This window comes from Coffea eugenioides, chromosome 2, assembly GCF_003713205.1.
Source record: "Coffea eugenioides isolate CCC68of chromosome 2, Ceug_1.0, whole genome shotgun sequence".
NCBI classification, from domain to species: Eukaryota; Viridiplantae; Streptophyta; class Magnoliopsida; order Gentianales; family Rubiaceae; genus Coffea; species Coffea eugenioides.
The window spans coordinates 66,272,036-66,289,855 of NC_040036.1; the positions used below are offsets into that span (position 1 = coordinate 66,272,036).

The 17,820-nt window shown below is 37.4% G+C and overlaps 2 protein-coding genes across 2 annotated transcripts; one reads left to right on the plus strand and one right to left on the minus strand.

Moving 5' to 3' along the window:
* The first annotated feature begins 1,970 nt into the window (after window positions 1–1,970).
* Window positions 1,971–3,260, plus strand: LOC113760055. The gene has a single exon (XM_027302629.1). It carries the CDS (start codon window positions 1,971–1,973, stop codon window positions 3,258–3,260), a length of 1,290 nt encoding a protein of 429 aa, XP_027158430.1.
* Window positions 3,261–8,286: 5,026 nt separating this feature from the next.
* On the minus strand, window positions 8,287–13,320 carry LOC113762387 (raucaffricine-O-beta-D-glucosidase-like). Its single transcript, XM_027305828.1, has 13 exons — window positions 13,199–13,320; window positions 12,944–13,013; window positions 12,793–12,851; window positions 12,584–12,659; window positions 12,332–12,409; window positions 12,140–12,227; window positions 11,025–11,328; window positions 10,436–10,554; window positions 10,110–10,327; window positions 9,962–9,996; window positions 9,380–9,482; window positions 9,186–9,297; window positions 8,287–9,066 (listed from the first exon to the last, which is right to left on the minus strand). Exons 1-13 carry the CDS (start codon window positions 13,271–13,273, stop codon window positions 8,793–8,795), a joined length of 1,611 nt encoding a protein of 536 aa, XP_027161629.1. The 5' UTR covers window positions 13,274–13,320; the 3' UTR covers window positions 8,287–8,792.
* Between the last annotated feature and the right edge of the window lie 4,500 nt (window positions 13,321–17,820).

Below are 17,820 nucleotides of genomic sequence, written 5' to 3' on the forward strand. Positions count from 1 at the left end.
CGAATTTAAGTTCTAACTACAATTATAAAATCTTTTATCCTTTTCTTTACAAGTTCCTTAGGAATGTAGGCTTTTACAATAATTAATCATTTTTATCCTTTTCTTTACAAAAACCAAGAAATCTTCATTCTTGATGCCAACTCTTTAACATGCAGGTGGAATAAAGTGGTTAGTCATGTCCTTTTCATACAAGAGTAAAGTGGTTCGTTAGTTTGACAACAAAAGAAAACGTAAAGTGCTTGACGATTTCGAACGGAAAAAGATTATACTTTTCTTTGCAAATGTGATACGAATTTAAATTATGACTGAGATTATAAATCTCCTAAGAATTTAAGCTTTTACTAGGATCAAAATTAGTTTATCCTTGCCTTTATAAATATCTTACGAGTTTAGCTTTTAACTACGATTCTAAGTCTCCTTTGGAATTAAGTTTTGCTAAGATCAAATTTCTTTTATCCTTTCCTTTACGAAAACCCTAAGATTCATCATAACTGCAGATAGTTGGTTCAGTTGATAAACCACATTAAAACAAAAAAGAAAAATATGATCTAGCAATTAATGCAAAAGGATAATTTTAGAAACTTCTCCTGAGATTTTTGATAATTTTACTGATCTCCCCTGAGGTTTGGAAAATTACTCTAACCTAGTTTATGATTTGGTGACAAAATCAGTCTGTCTATAAAAAAATATGATTAAAAAATTACTTCTAGGAGAGAGATGAAAATTTTGTTCCACAAATGCCCCTTATGATTTCCAGTCAAGGCGTACTAGCAAAAACAATTATCAATTGTAAACAATTAATAAAGTTGAGGGGAGATAAGTACAAATAGTAGTTTTGAAGTAAACATCAGAATCTTTCTTGACAAATCTGGATAAGCGACTAGTGCACCTGATTCCACAATGGCTACTTTTTCAGCTTTTGGCCATCTTGCACATAAAGGCAACAACAATCATTGATAAGCATCTCATTTTCACTTGCAGTAGCAACAATTGAGGTGAGAAAATAGTGCTGTGGTTTGGATTTTGCAAGCTGAAGGTGAAGAAGTCGAAAATGAAAAAAATGGGGTCCTAGCTGATGATAGATAGTCCCGATGTATAACAAATAGTTCCTGGTCAAACCGACGGATCCGCTCTGAGTTTAACAACATAGCCATGCAGAGTTTAACAAATGTTGATTAAACTTTTGCGAAGTAACATGAGTATGATATGTGTAAGCACGGCAATTTTGGTGGCTAGTAGAAAAACGAGAAGACAAGTAGAGGATTCAGAGTTAGGAAAAGATAATCGATAAAGTTGTCGAACGAGAATTCCCTCCAAAAGTGAGAGTTTCTCTCTCTAGGTAAGAGTGCGAGTCTCTCAACCTTGAGAGTTTCAAACCTTTTCAAAATCTTCAAAATTTCTGCAAAGACACATACACAATCCCAAGATTCGGACATCAACCAGAATCCTTTACGCGTTGATGAAATTAAGAAGATCGAACTTTTAAGAGTGAGATAACAAAAGCCGAGAACTTTGAGAGAATCTTGTTCCCCACTCAGGGGAAAGTTTGCACCTAAGTTTTAGCAACACTGTCGGAATACGAGAGCAAGCAGTGGCGATCTTAGCTAATCTGGTACGAGGAAACAGACTCCATGGAAGACGTAAGGGTGCTGACAGGTACCTTCAGAGCCATTATCACCACTGTTCCTTGATATGTGCTTCATATCTGCTAGAGTTTTTCGTGTCTCTTTTTTCCAAAAGTTTTTTTCTTAAGGAGAAGGAAGATCATAATTAAAAAAAAATAGTAAATAGTTGGTTAAAGGATTTATTAAAAAAAAAAGATTTTGTTGGTTTCTTTCAAAATCAGGGAGGGAGGTCCTCCTTCCTTTTAAACGACCTAGTCTGCCTGGGTTTTTCTTTGGTCTTTTGCTTGACTAGTCTTGGTCTTAATAGTGATAGTAGGAGGTAGCTTAAGAATCTGTTTATACCCCATGGCGGAGAAACTAGAAGATGCGATAAGAAAGTTTGCCCTTTCAGATAAAGAACTGGAAAGTACTGACCTTGGAGGTGAAGAGTTAGATGGAGGTATTCAAGAATGTCAGTTAAGTTTGGTGGGGAGAATTAAAGGGGAGAAAGTGGTGAATTTTGTTGGAGTTAAGAACTTTGTGAACTCAGCTTGGGGGTATCCAAGGAATCTGAGGATCATAGAATTGGGTCCAAACATATTTCAGTTTTATGTTCCAAATAAAGAGGACAGAGATAGGATAGTAGGAGGTGGACCGTGGGTCATGGACAATCAAATGCTGGTGATGAAACACTGGTTTGAAGGTATAGAGGAAGACATATCTGCTTTTGACCTGGCACCTCTCTGGGTCCAAGTTTGGAATCTACCAGTACACTGGATAACAAAAGAAGCGGGGTGGAAAATTGGTTATGTATTTCAGGAAGTAAAGGATGTTCTAGTGCCTCAAGTTGGAGGGAAGGAAGGTAGACACTTAAAGCTATTAGCGGTACTAGATACTTCCCTACCTCTACTCAGGGGATCGACAGTTAAAGTTAATGGAGCTCTAAAATGGTTGAACTTCAGATATGAGAGATGTCCAGAATTTTGCTACAAGTGTGGAGTAATTGGACATGGAGAAAAGTCATGTAAGGAAGTAATACAGATTTGCAAAGGGAAACAGGAACATCAGTACGGTCCTTGGCTGAGAGCCAATACAGGGAAATCATCACCCCAAAAGGAACAACAGAATAGGTATAACTCTGAGAAGAATCATTGGGGCTTTAAAGATGGGGAGATGGTTTTGTTAAATCCTAAGGAAAAGGGGAATATGAAATATAGTCAAAAAGACTTTATGCCAGGGAGAAAGGAAGTCAATAGGAAGGGTAATGAAGAGGAACAGACAAGTAGGGAAAAGTCCAAAGAGGTTGGAGGAGATGAGGTACAGCAACAAAGAGTTGAAGATAACTGCAGTATAGAGAAAATGTATAGCTTCAATTCAAACAGCAGCAAAAGTCAGAAGGAAAGTTGTTCCAGAGAAGCTTCAAAAATCCTCATTGGGGGAAAGAGCAACAGTGTTCTTGAAGAAGGAAGGATGAGTATATCTGAGGAGGTAGAGAATCATGGGAAGAATAAGGGTGAAGTGGAGAGAAATGGACTTGAGCAAATAGCACAGGAGCTAATGCAAGTAACAGTAGTGGAGGAAGATTCTAGTAGACTTGAAACAGCCTTAATGCAAATTGATCCAGGATCTTCTGACGTGGGTTCAAAGGCTGCCTAGAAACATAACAGGAATATGAAGAAACAGTTGAGATCTCCCAAGATCTCAAGACAGCCATTGAGAGAACTGAGGGGGAACAGGCCTCTGACACCTCAACAAGGGAAAAGGAAACTGAATTTGGTGGATGAAGACATGGTAGAAGTGCAGGTGAATGAAGTTGGTCTTAAGAGAAACAAAAAGAAAGAGGGGGAGGAGAATCTGAGTGAGAATCTGGAGGGGGTAGGGGCCAACCTCAACTGGCCCCTCATGTTTCAATGAAGGTTCTGGTGTGGAACTGCCAAGGAGCAGAGAGCCCCTTGACAGTTCCCCAGTTGAGGGAGGCTAACAACCTCCTCTCCCCAAACTTAATATTTCTGAGTGAAACAAAAAACAGGTATAGTTATATGAAAAAGGTCCAAAAAATTCTGAGATTTGAGGAAAGTGTGATTTGGAAGCTATGGATAGGAAAGAAGGCATGGCCTTGTTTTGGAACAATGATATAGAGGTTAGGAAAGTTGTTACAACTGCCCTCACTATAGAGGCACTAGTGATTGACCCGGATACTCAGCTGGAGTGGTGGTTTATTGGGGTTTACATATGCAGTGATGCTAATATAAGGAAACATCAATGGAAAGTTTTGACTGTGAGAGAACAATTGTGGGGGGATAAATGGCTTTTAGCAGGGGATTTCAATGACATTCTTTCTAATGAAGAGAAGTGGGGAGGGAGAGCAAGAGATGATAGAAGTTTCAAGGATTTTAACAGTTTTATTGAGCATAACAGCCTTGTGGACATAGGATTTACAGGTAACCCCTGGACATGGAGTAACAATTGGTAAGGGGAAGGGGAGATAAGGCAAAGATTGGACAGGGGTTTGAACGCCATAAGCTGGGGCCAAAATTTTGATAAAGCTAAATGTGAACATGTGGAAACTCTGGGATCAGATCATAGCATGCTGCTCATAGATAATTGGCCTAGAGTAGAAAAACGAAGATCAAGATTCTTCTTTGATAAGAGATGGCTCAAAAGGGAAGACATTAATCAAGTGGTTGAGCAAGCTTGGAAACAACCAGTTGAAGGAAACAATATGTATAGGATTACTAGACAGGTTGCTAATTGCAGAGTGGCTCTACTCAAATGGAAAAATAACTTCACAGAAAACTCTTTGCTAAGAATCAATCAAGCTAAGCTTTAGATTAAAGAGATCAAGGACTCTAAGGATTCAGGAGTTAAGGATAAGATTGCAGATTTGAAGAAGCAGTTGAAAGAGGCTTACTCTGATGAAGAGCAGTATTGGGCTCAGAAAGCAAGGATTGATTGGTTGAGAGAAGGAGATAAGAACACCAAATTTTTCCATGCTTGTGTGAAGGGAAGGAGAAGAAAAAACAGAATGCTTAACATTCAAAGGGAGGATGGAACTTGGACAAACAGTGAGGCGGAGCTGGGAATGGAAGTAGCTGACTACTATAGAGCCCTTTTCTCTAGCTCAGGGAGTGAGGGTATAACAGAGATTCTTCATGGTATACCTCCTACTATCACTACTGAGATGAATGCTAAGTTAACTAGAGAGGTAGATGAGATGGAAATTAAATCAGCTCTTTTTTCCATGAATCCTAATAAGGCACCAGGTCAAGATGGTATGTCTCCCTTGTTTTTTCTAAAATTCTGGCATGTTGTTAAATCTAATTTAATTGCAGCTATTAGGCATTTTTTCCAAACTAGCAATTTGCCAAAGTCTTGGAATCATACGGTCATCTCCCTCATACCCAAAATTCAGAATCCTACCAATCTGAAGAGCTATAGGCCAATTAGTCTCTGTAATGTTGTGTACAAAGTGATTTCAAAAATATTGGCCAATAGACTCAAGAATGTTTTAAGTCATTGCATTAGTAAAAATCAGTTAGCTTTTATCCCAAGCAGGCAAATTCTTGACAATGTTATCTTGTCTCATGAGTACTTGCATTACATGAAAAATAAGAAACAAGGACATAATGGTTTTATGGCTGTGAAGCTGGACATGTCCAAGGCCTACGACAGAGTGGAGTGGAAATTTCTTGATGCCATGATGGAAAAGATGGGCTATTGTACAGTCTGGAGGAACTGGATATGGAGTTGCCTCTCCTGAGTTACATACTCCTTCAATATTAATGGTGAACCAAAAGAGTTTGTAATTCCAGAAAGGGGAATAAGACAAGGCGACCCACTGTCACCTTATCTTTTCCTTTTATGTTTAGAAGGGTTCTCCAATTTATTGAAGCAAGCTGAGGAAGATAAAAGGATCTCAGGGATGAAGATTAGTAGGACTGGACCAAGCATGACTCACCTATTTTTTGCTGATGATTCATTGATCTTTTGTAAAGCTGAAAGAGAGGAAGCCAAGGAACTCATTCAAATTTTGAGGAAGTATGAGAAGGGGTCTGGTCAATCTATAAACCTGGAAAAGTCCTCAGTGTTTTTCAGCAGCAATGTGAGTCATCAGAGGAAAGGGGAAGTGATACAAAGTCTAGGCACAATTCAGGTGGCTACTCAAAGAAAACACCTGGGGCTCCCTATGGTGATAACAAGATCTAAACAGCAAGTCTTTGGATACATTAAGGATAGTATCAGTAGAAGAATGAATAGTTGGAAAAACAAGTTGCTCAGCCAAGGAGGGAAAGAAGTTTTATTGAAGGCAGTTTCCATGGCAATGCCAGTTTATACAATGTCCTGCTTTAAACTCCCTAACAAATTGTGTAAAGAAGTGACCTCCATTTTTGCTAACTACTGGTGGGGAGAAAATGATAGGAAAAATAAGATGCACTAGTGCTCATGGAGGAGATTGGCTAAAGAGAAAAAAGAGGGAGGCTTGCGATTTAAGGATTTGCAGAACTTCAATAAAGCCTTGTTGGCTAAACAGGTCTGGAGACTGATTTCCAAACCAAATCTATTAGTCAGCAAGGTCTTGAGGGCAAAGTACTTCCATAGGGACTCAATCTTTAAGTGCAAAGTCCCAAAGTGTGCTTCCTGGATTTGGCAAAGTATGATGAATGTGAGAGATTTTGTGCAAAAAGGAACGAGGAAGAAGATAGGCAATGGCAAGGCTACAAACATTTGGGAGGATAACTGGATTCCAGGAAATAAGGATGGAAGAGTCACATCTACTAGGCCTCAGGATTGCACCATAAGAAGAGTAGATGAGCTGATTAGTGGCTTTAGATGGAGGAAACCATTGGTACCTAGAACCTTCAACAGGAAGGATGCTGACGAAATTCTGGATATCCCTATAAGTATCTCAGGAAGGGAAGACGGCAACTACTGGCTACATAGTGGCAATGGCATCTATACGGTCAATTCTGGGTACAAGACATTGAGTAGAGAAACAACCCAACATATAGTAGGAAGAGCTGATGAAGCAGAAACGAGCTCAGCAAACTCCAATGGAAAGCAATGGAAGTGGTTGTGGAAGCTGAGAGTCAAACGCAAGATAAAACACTTCATTTGGAGGAGTCTAAATGGGCTACTTCCAGTTAATGCCTTGGTGTTTAATAGAACAAACCATGGAGATCCAATATGTGATGGCTGTGGAGATCAAAATGAGTCGATTGAACATATGTTCTTTCAGTGCTGCAGAGCTCAAGAGGTATGGAAGATGGCCCCAATACAGTGGGATGGATTAACGGGACAGACAGGGAATTTTAGAGTTTGGTGGAATGCAATGCTGGAAGCCTCAGGTAGGATAGAGGGGAGGGAGCATATAGAGCTTACTACGAATATCCTGTGGCAAATATGGAAAAGGAGAAATGAATGGAAGTTCAATGCTAAACGAGAGCACCCTTGGAAAACAGTTAACAAGGCTCAACAGGAATGGCAAGAGCAAGTCTCAGCTTGGAGTAATGAGATAATGACCCCTGAGGATGCTGGAAGAGAAGGAGGAGAAGTAGAACCAGTGGAGGTACGAAGTGATGAAGTGCAGATCAAAATATCAACTAGTGTGCAGGAACAGACCAAATGTGTTGGTATTGGGATTTTAGCAATTAACCACAGCCATCAGGTGATGTCAGCCTGGGGACTAATTGATAGGAAAGCAGTAAATCAGTTGCAGACTATAGCAGAAGCAGTGAAGATGGCCATTATAAAAGCCAGACATCAGCAATGGCAGAAAATTACAGTCCATGTTCCCAGCCCACAGTTGCTGAAAGTGATTATGTCGGGAGTGGCTAAGGATATCAAAATGTCTACTTTGGCTGATGACATTAACAATCTCAGAGCATTGTTCCAGAAATGCTCCTTTTGTCTAGACGGGAGATTAGATAAAAGATGTGATTTGATTAGTGATTATGCCTTAGGCATACTTCAAGATGAGGAATGGATCAATTCTCAGTGTGTTTAACACTTTTGTATAGAACCTTTGAGCCTTTGCTCATATAAGTGTACATCTTTTGCCAATCAATACAAATACTACCGTTGCAGAAAAAAAAAAAAAAAGTAGAGGATTCAGAGTTCAAGTTTAGATGGTTTCTATTACTTTCTGTGGAATTGTTGTTTTATGGGTGAGTGTTGCAGCTCAGGTTCATAAATTTGGAAATTTGAGTTTGTACATTAGTAGTTTAGCTTCCATGATACGTAAATTTATTGCAATCAAAGTCCTATTAATTCTGCATTTATCATTGTTTGTTGTGTTATTCTTGAATTCAACGGTTGTTATTTGCAGTGGTTGAATTTGTGCAAGCAATTTTATGATATTGTTTTGTGTTCATCATGAGAATCTCACGAGGACAACATCCCATACCTTGAAATCCGTCGATGAGCCCCCAATTTTGGGGCGTCAAAGATAGGCTATTTTTATTGCCTTTAACAGCATATAAACAAACAAATACAGTGCTTAGGGCAATATTAAGTAAAAACCAAGCTTTTCAATACTCACCATGTGCCGATGTGCAAGTACCTATATAAAAGGATTTTGCACATCATTGCTTTGCAAAGTAATGTTTTACTGGATACGGAGAAAATAGTGTAAAGAGAAATATGAGTTTTATGACATACAGATAATTAAAGATGGAACATGCCATGTCTGAATTTTATCTGCTGACAATATATATACTAGCGGGTTTAAATGCATGCCACGTATACTAAATTTGAAATTCAAATTCAAATAATGTGACATTCATCTAACTCCGTCAAATGTATAGTGTAGAAAAGATTAATCCCAATATAAACTTTAGACTCCGTCAAATGTACAGTGTAGAAAAGATTTTGTGTTTAGCTGATCCACGCTGCAGGAGACATGAGGCAGGAAGCTTGCTCCCCACCAACCTTCTTACATCGCGATTAGCATTGACAGCAAATATGAGAGACTAAACGCAGGGAAGACTTGACAATCCAGCCTGAAAAGGCTAAACATTATTTCACGACTCACAACAGAAACTCTGGTGCAAAGCATTCACCAGGTTTCAAACAACACAAAGGTCTCGTACGTGCTAAACCTAATTTTTTCCATGACTAGTTACAACAGAAACTGTGGTGCAAAGCCAAGCCACTTGACTTTAATCAGCAGGCATAAATTAAAAAGGACTACTAACGTTCACGAGCCCTCTTAGCAGGGGTCTCATAACCAGGAAGTTCCATTGCAGAAGCTGGCATCTGCGCATTGTCAGATGTCGAAAGTGCCTTTACAGGTCTAGGTTTGAGGAAGTTCTTAAACCATATGGCTGAGTCCTTTGGGTATCTTGCCAAATTTGCATCATTGAAGTCCACATAACAAATGCCAAAACGGTCTTTATATCCCACTGCCCACTCAAAATTGTCAAGTAATGACCACGCGGTATAACCTTTCACGCTGACAGAATACCTACATAAAATGTGTTACATATGACAACATAGAGGATTTTAAAGCTGGGATAAAGTTAATTCTAAGATTAATATTAATACACATTTAGTAAAAATGAAGGCAATTAAGCAAGGACTTACTGGTCGATTGCCCGTTTTAGTGCCTTTAGGTGATCGCGGTGATACCTGATCCTAATATCATCGGATAGAGAAAGGTAAATCGTACCATCTAGAGCACCAGCATCAGCGACACCTGAAATGCCAAGAAAAAGTGATATATCAAGAAACTAGTTTTATGAAGTAAATAATATTCCAGGCCGTAAAATGTAAATTACCATTTTCAGTGATGTAAATTGCTGGATTATTGTAACGCGTCTTGATGAGACACAAGAGCTTGAAAAGTCCCTCTGGATAAATGTATATCCAACCAGAAGATGTCTGAGAATCACAGAAGGAAGACATTAAGCAATTGTTGAGAAATTTTTCAACATCTATCTATTTGAAATTAATATCAAACCTTTTAGATTGACAAGACTGATACCACCAATCAAGCTTTACTTTGAAACTTAAAACATGAAACTATTGTTGATTTACCTCCTTGTATAAAATAAACATTCAAATTGCACCACTATGGGTCTAACGAAGTTAAGATGCTAAAGTATTGAAATAATAATAGTATTTTACAGTCACTGACACTAAGATTTCGACAGTTCTTGAATTTTAAACTCCGGGCGTGACTAAAAGATTGATGACTGGTTTGGTTTTCGAAACAAAACTGGAAAACCAATGGTGTTCATTTTGAGGGGAGGACTGATGGTATTCAATTCATTTGAATGGACGTACAATCAATCCCTACTTAAATTTTTCTTAGGAAAATGTGATCGATAATTTTATGCAGAAATGCAAAAAACACTTACACGTTCACCAATGGGTTTGCCGTCAGGACCGGTCGCTACAAGATGTTGAATGAGGGAAATAAGTAGGCATAGATTGTAATAAAATCATAATATTACAGTAACAAAAATGAAACAATTAGCTATTGAAAAATATTTCGGATGAGCTCACCCGTAGTCTTGGCACCCGAATCTGTTAAGTAACTAGGCTCTGGATAAACAGTAGGATCATTATATGCATAATTAGCAGTATAATAATTGAGCCCCAGAAAATCATATGATCCTTTTAATTTGGCTGATTCATCATCCGAGAAACGTTTAAGACGGTTTTCTGGTACACGATCAGTCATTGACTTGGGATACTGACCATATGTTACTGGATCCATAAACCTGGAAAAAGATGCTCAATGACTAAGATTAGAAACCTGAAAAAGGTAATAAAATTTATAATAAGCACCAAAGCTTGAATTTCCAAGGTTCAAGAGGGCAATTACTTACCAGCCAAACGTGAAATCAAGGGCTCGGCCAGCTGCCTTTGCATCATCTGCTGATTCAGCATTGTATGGTTCAAACCAAGTGGTGTTAAGGGTTATTCCAATTTGGCCTCCTTGAGCACTCTAAAAGCTCGACATAAGTAAGATAACATCAACATATATACTTGAAAAGCTTTAGTAATTATTTTCAATTTAAAGAAATTTAAACAAAAAATTTTCAGAAACCTCCCCTCCCCGTTTCAGACAATTTTACTTAATGCCCGTATAATTTTCAATATTACACTGACCTTCCTTCATAGCTATCACATGACTATAATAACCTTCCCAAAACTATGATATTTGTCCTAGTTGAGGCTAGTACTGCAAATTGTAAGGAAGCATACTAGGACGAAAGGGAGAAGAAGAAATCTACTGAGACGTGATTTAATCCTTTTGCAACGCAAAGTGTTAGAAACTAGGAGCGAAAAGTATAGTTATGTCTCTCATACACACACATATATGATTCTTTATCTGTAAAATGAATTTGCTAAGGGACATTTCAATATGCTCTTTTTTTTTTTGTGTCAGTGTAAGTGTGTGTGTGTGGATACCACCTGAAACTTTTGTCTGTATATTCGAACAGCTTCAGCATGAGCAAGAAGCATGTTGCGTGTTACAGTGTACGGCTCTGTCCCTGGATCTCCATTTTGGCAAATTTGCGGATGCATAACACCACATCTATGCTGAACAATGCTGAGGGACCCATGATCCGCTGAACTTGAACCTCGATTGGGAGGAAATGTCCCAGCTGCATAGCCAAAACATGATACAGTCCAAGGCTCATTGATTGTGATCCAATTTTTCACTCGATCTCCAAAATGCCAAAAGCATAGTCTTGCAAAAGCAGCAAAATCGGCCCTGAAAAAGTTGTTCCATAAATGTACTATATGTCTCGCTTAATTTGGTTTACGAATTTGTAAATATAGGTACATGTATGTTTCTACTATTAGCAATAACCCTTTTGTACCTCGTTGTAGTCAAGAACAATAAGGGCAAAGTTAAATATAGAGATAGTAAATATGCCCACATAGCTAAAGAACCGTATATTAGACTCTAGTTCTCTAATTTTAAAATTTTTGGCATAATGGGCTTATTTTGCAATTTTGGTTTCCAAAAATTCGAACAAGTTTTTATCTTATAGTTATACTCACCAAAAGAAGTACTACACTACAATATTTTCCAAAAGAAATAACGCGCCCCAAAAAATAATCATGCTAATAAAGCTGTGAGACGGTTTTAGTCCTACCTCCACATGGTGATATACACATTTAAATGTTCTTATAGAAAGTCAATTAGTTAAACTGCTATACACCATTCCATGTTGTATATTCGTTTATTGTCTTTAAAGTTGTAGTACAGTGGCGGTGTTGTCTTTAAGCTATCTATGTTAGTTTACTTGCACCGAGAGGAGATGTGAGCATCTGGATGTGAAATCTTTTGCACCATGTGGGGTATTCTATTGTTTGCTATTATTGGAGACGATCATGCTTTTTATGAAAAGAAAAACTATAATAAAGTTAAAAAAATGGTATTAAGATTTAAGGAATATGAATTTCTCAAGTTGTGGGCATTCGACACTTGTTTATCAATGCCCTCATTTTTTGCCATGCAATGAATATAGAGATGCTATCATTCAACTATCAATAAGAAAAGTTTCTGAATCACTTACACTATTTTTTCATCTAGAAAACTTCCATACTCATCTTCTAGAGCCTGAGGCACGTCAAAGTGCAAAAGGGTAACAAAAGGCTGAATGCCTGAACAGATTCAATAGTATATGGAATGAAATGTTAGTGAACTTTGACAAGCCAATCAATTATATGATTTTAGAGATTAATGAAAACTGTAATCAAAGTCTTACCATTAGCCAAGAGTTCATTAATGAGGTTGTTGTAGTACTGGATCCCTTCTTTGTTCACTCCGGCATTCAATCTTCCTCCTAACGATCAAAATTTTGAAAAATTAAAAGGAAAAACAAGATCAGTGTTGATTTTAAGTTGAATTATACACTACATGTTTTGCGTATTTAATATGAAAGGTTACATTATTGCTTTTGAAAAATTGAAAATTTTTTCAATGCCTCATGAATTTGGTAATTTGATCATCTTACAACCTGGCAGTATTCTAGTCCATGAAATTGAAAATCTGTAGTAGTCAAAACCAAGTTGCTTCAACAATTGCACGTCTTCCTGGAGAGTAAATTAGTGGAAAGAGTAGGAAAAGTTAATCTTGATTTTCCATAGGCCAATTTAGAAAAGAAGACAAGTCTAAAGGATGTTATACGAAGCACCAACTAAAATATTCTTAATTACCAAGAAGTACCTTATACAGATGGTATGAATCCGCTGCTACATCTCCATTGTCATAATTTCTAACCTTGTCTGAAATTTAGCTGTTTCTCTTAGCATACAAGCACCTATGCAATTATTGTTCACACAAATAAACGGGAAAAAAAATAACGAGGAAGAAAAACCTGGTTTCTTTCTGCACATCTCGTCCCATATGCTAGGGCCTCTACCGCCTTCCTTCGCAGCACCTTCAACCTATCGAACACATTAAACAAAACACAACATTATCAAGATGTTCGTAGATACAACAAATGCACGTACAAATCAAACTATATTGATGATGATTGATGTATACCCAAAAAAAAATAAGAACAAAAAAATTATCGCACAAAAGTCAACGCAAGTTGCAGGCTGAAATTTAAGAAAGTTATAGTAGTAACCTGATAAGCAGATGTTGCAGTTCCAAAGAGGAAATCTTTCCCAAAGTCAGAACGATTAATCTCCAATTTCTCCATACTCAGAGTACAAACACTTTGCAGATGGAGGAAAGTTGGATATTGAGTAGCAATTGTAAGCCCTCTATGGGCTTGCCTTATTAACCATTATTAACCATATGTAGACTAAGTGCTTAGAAACTCTCCAAAGGTGGGTGGTTCTGCTGACGTGTCAGTTCGTGATGGGCTGAAATGTTGTCTTCCTGCGTGTTCTGAGCACGTGACTTGTTTTTTTTAAACTTTCCTTCCATTTGGTTCTGCATTGGCGTCGAGGTCTTCAGACTCTTCACTGGAAATCAGAAACTGCTCCACCAACTCTTACCCACTCCAATCTCCAGAGTGCAGACGTACTCCTCTCCCCTTTGTTTCCCCTTCTCCTTTTCTCAATCAATCAATCTTCTTCCTCTGCTCTTTGTCCCTCTCCTCTTTTCTTCAACACAAGTCTATATTCTTCTCTCCATCTCCCTGTTTTTTGTTTGTCTCTCAAGTCCACTGCCTTCTCCATTTTAATTTTGTGTATGCTGTTCCTGCCCCTTATTAAATTTTCTTTTATTCTCTATTAAATTTTATTTGCTGTTCCAGACTTCCAGTTCATCTCAATCAGACTCTCAGGCAGACAGACACCCAGAAAGACTCCAAGTTTCACTAATGCCGACTATCCGGATGATTGGCAATTAACCCTTTTTTGTATTTGTCTTGAATAAGACACCGAATCATTTTAATCATGTTTAATGGCATAGTGTTTGTGGGGTTTTAACTTGAACAGATATAGCAGTCAATCTCACTGGTATGTCAAATCTTAAATCTTTCTAAAACACTTTTTGTGGAACATAGTTTTTTGAGTAAATCTACTTTTAATGCATAAATGAATCCCAATTACAGATGGTATGTTCAGATGAATATACAATGGCAAGAAATACCATGTGGCAGATATTGCTGCAGTACTCAGCAGGACTGGGAGCGCCGGTGTTGATCGAATTATTTCAAGTCTATATCCCTGAACAAAACTTTGGTCTTTTTCATACGGATATGTGTCGTGCGACTATTTTTCTGGTTGGTATTATTATTAGCTCGTTGCAAAGGATAAGTTTGCAGCCCATTAGCTCGTTGCAAAGGATATGTCTCTTACATGGACTATATGAATTGTTGTATGATGGCTTCATTGTGAGTCATATTGTGCTGGATGTGGTAAATATGCTGAAATGAGTGGTTATGAGGCTCTAAAAGTTATTTCCTGAGCAATGTGAAATCTTTGCTGTTAACCAAGTCCAAATGAACCAGATAATATTAACCAACAATTTCTCTCATTAAAGCTTGCAGGTCATTTTTCTCTTATTTTCCATGCATTAAAAAGTTTCGAGTTGTTTCACATGTTTGTTTCATTGTTCTCCCCTTGTGACCTTGAATCAATTTGGTGAAGGTTCAGCCTTGCAGTGAGCTTGACATGGAAATGAAGTGCAAACTGATTTCAGAGTATATGACAAAGGTTACTTTTTTGTGTAGTATGATAACTTGCCTAAGCTTCTTTGCGTGATCTAAGGTTAGAGTAAATGGAATGCAAGAACTCTGTTTATGCTTGTGATTATCCTTTTGACAGATTTCAACTTTATTTTTGGACGAAGCACTGCAATGTATTGGGGAAGAAGGTAAAGTTTTCCAGTTCTACTCTCAACATTTTTTGTTTGTAGACTATCTTCTTATGGATTGTGCCCTCAGCTTCATTACCTAGTGGAGCTGAGTTTAGGCCATATATGACTTAAATGAATCTGACAAAATCAGGTCACTTTCTCGTTTGTATCAATTGTCTGAAACTTCTGCAAAATGTCACTTGAGCTAAACTACTTCTTGGAAGGCATATAGGGTATATCTTTTAGGTTTATTAATTCTTTCTGCAAATTATTTAGCTGACTGTTCTGTTTTAATTTGTAGGTAATGAACATATTGAAAATGCCGTGCCAGTACATTGTGATGATGAGCAAAAGTTTGATTGATCATGAGACAACTTCCAAGGAGCTGCTACAATTGGGCTGGACTCCATGCTTTGAGCAAATTCTACATTGGAAGATTTTGTGAGCAATATTGTTCTTTGTTATAACCAAACCATGCAATCTTTAGCAAAAGTCCTTTTTTTTATAGTACTATAGGAGTCTTTTCTTTTGCCTTCAGAATTGGGTTTAAAATTTATTCAGGCTGGTTTTACTTTATATTATAGGAGGATATCCTTGTTCTCGCAATGGCAAGACTTTTCCTTTGGGATTGTCCTCAACATTGTTGGACTGACGGTACTGATGAACGGTGCAGGTCATATTTTATGTTTCATAAGATGGATGTTCACCAGCTGCAGTTAATATTCAAATACTTACCCATACTTTCATTTACAGAGAGTTACGTTTATCAGGTAAACAAAATGCAACTCTCTCTCTCTCTCTTCCCTTACTATATGTGGCTTATATTCTGCATTTTGGTGTGTACATTAACTTGCAAATCCATACATTGTTGGTCCATTTACCTGTACAATAGATGCTCAGTGACTTCCTTATGTGTCCTAAATAAATGTCAAGCTTCCTTACATAGTCCACTACCCCTTTTCAGAATGGAATACGGTAATACCAACAAATCATTATGACATGAAAAAAATTGCATTACTTTTTCCAGTACATGTGAATGTGCCTACTGCTTGGTACCTATAAATGTGAAAAGTTGTGACAGTAATTGTTCCAATATTTTGCTACTATAAGTAATGTGTCAATTATGTACCTGAATAGCATAGTGAGAGCTGGCATTAACTTTAAAGTATGGTGAAGAAATCTTCTTTAGGGATGATAATAAGCACATAGGTATAATCATGTGTTGTGTAAATCAGCAAGTCAAGCTTGACTGAGAAGTTTCTACCTTAAAACATCATGCCAACTCTGATTACAAGGTTTTGGAGGATGCTTGATTTTCTTTTCTCAGATTTTCGGCTAGACAAAGTGGAAGGGCATGATAGCAGTTCTTTGGCTCGGTTCAGTTAATGTCAAGTGTCAACATGCTGCAAGATTACAATTAGTTTTCTCGATAAATAACTGATGCTGTTAAAAAGGATTTTAATTCCATAATATGTTTCATTCATGCTTCCTATTATCTTGATTTTGAATTTACAGTTGGATACTTTGAATGAGAAGCTACGTCAGTCACCAACTTATGGAGTTCAGCTCGGAGAAATAGAATCCTATGCAGTAAAAGTAAAACCGGAATTTAGAAGATCTTTATATCAAGATATTTTCAGGATTTAGGTTAAAGCTTGATTTTCATTGTCCTTTTGGCACAGGTTTGCCAAACAGAGGAAAGAAGGGCAATAAGATCCTTGAAGATGTTAGAAGCTGACCCATTTAAACCACTTCTTATCCTACTTGAGCTTCAAGGCCTTCTCACGGAGCGATCTATATCTATTTCTGTTATGATTTTTGTAGTTTCCTTTATGTTCCCTCCGTGTGGGTTCTTAAACAGTATTCTAAAGGTTTTTAGAATCATAAAGGTTATATTGCCCCCTCCATTTTTTCAAGATAAGAGAAGAGCTTTGGTTTGGAGTAGGGTCCTGGAGTCTTGAAAGAAAACTATGTTGTCATCCCTTGAGTGGAAGTGAGGTAAAATTAACAAGTGCATTCTATATTTTGACAAATAAATTTTTGAGACATTTTCCTTTCCTTGTTTGACTAAGCCATTGGCATCAGATTCTACATAGTGCAGATATCTGTTTAACACATGCATAAATTGGTAATCTATTGTATCTGATTTCTTTAATTTGAGTAATAAAGCTCTGCACTTACGGAGATTTATTGTTACTTTTAGCATCACAAAGAGAAACTGGCCCCATGTGTTGCAGCATTTGTGGGAAAAGATTGATGGAATAAAAAGAGTATTTCAGGGAGAATGTAAGAAAATATATTTATTAAAAAAGCAAAGAAAAATGTAAGAAGTTTATGATGGGAAACTTCAATTTAGTTATTAATTTATTAAAATAACCCTTGGAAAGGCCCTTTACTTTAAGGGAGATGTAGAAAGAATATATCAATTGAAAACCATAATCCTAAAGGAGAAGCTAGGGGCAGAAAACTATACTTTCATGCCAAATAATTATTTCTTCATGGTACAGATAAACATCAAATGGAGCTTATAATTCTAGCTATCAAAAAACTTTCTGGTCTTTGGCAGCCTGTCATCATTATTTTGGCCCCCAAAGACATAGATACTCAATGAAAGCAACTTTTGTTGATAAGGTTTCCAGTTTATTCTGATTTACAAGCTCAGTTCCTAAAACCTAATACCCTCACACCTCTCCCCTCCCCCCCCCCCCCCCCCCCCCCAAAAAAAATCTGCTATTAAATTATTACCATGAAAGTGCATGATATTTAATCCATTTTGGCTGCATAAAAGTCAAATGGTTATCTTGGAAGTTGTTATAGAAGCCAAATATTTAGGAAGAGTATCCTGACTTGGACAAGATGAATTCCAGTTTTGGACTCAGGGAATACTATTTTGCTACTTACTTTATTCCTGGAACATTTTTCTTCTCTTAATAAATTACA

What these genes read in the sequence shown, in the direction of transcription:
- LOC113760055 (XM_027302629.1), top strand. Translation starts at nt 1,971, where the DNA reads ATGGCGGAGAAACTAGAAGATGCGATAAGAAAGTTTGCCCTTTCAGAT.
- LOC113762387 (XM_027305828.1), bottom strand. Translation starts at nt 13,273, where the DNA reads ATGGAGAAATTGGAGATTAATCGTTCTGACTTTGGGAAAGATTTCCTC. An exon ending in ATGGACTAGAATACTGCCAG is followed by an intron (nt 12,410 to 12,583) that starts GTTGTAAGATGA and finishes TTTGATCGTTAG; the next exon opens with GAGGAAGATTGAATGCCGGA. An exon ending in TTCGGGTGCCAAGACTACGG is followed by an intron (nt 9,997 to 10,109) that starts GTGAGCTCATCC and finishes AACATCTTGTAG; the next exon opens with CGACCGGTCCTGACGGCAAA.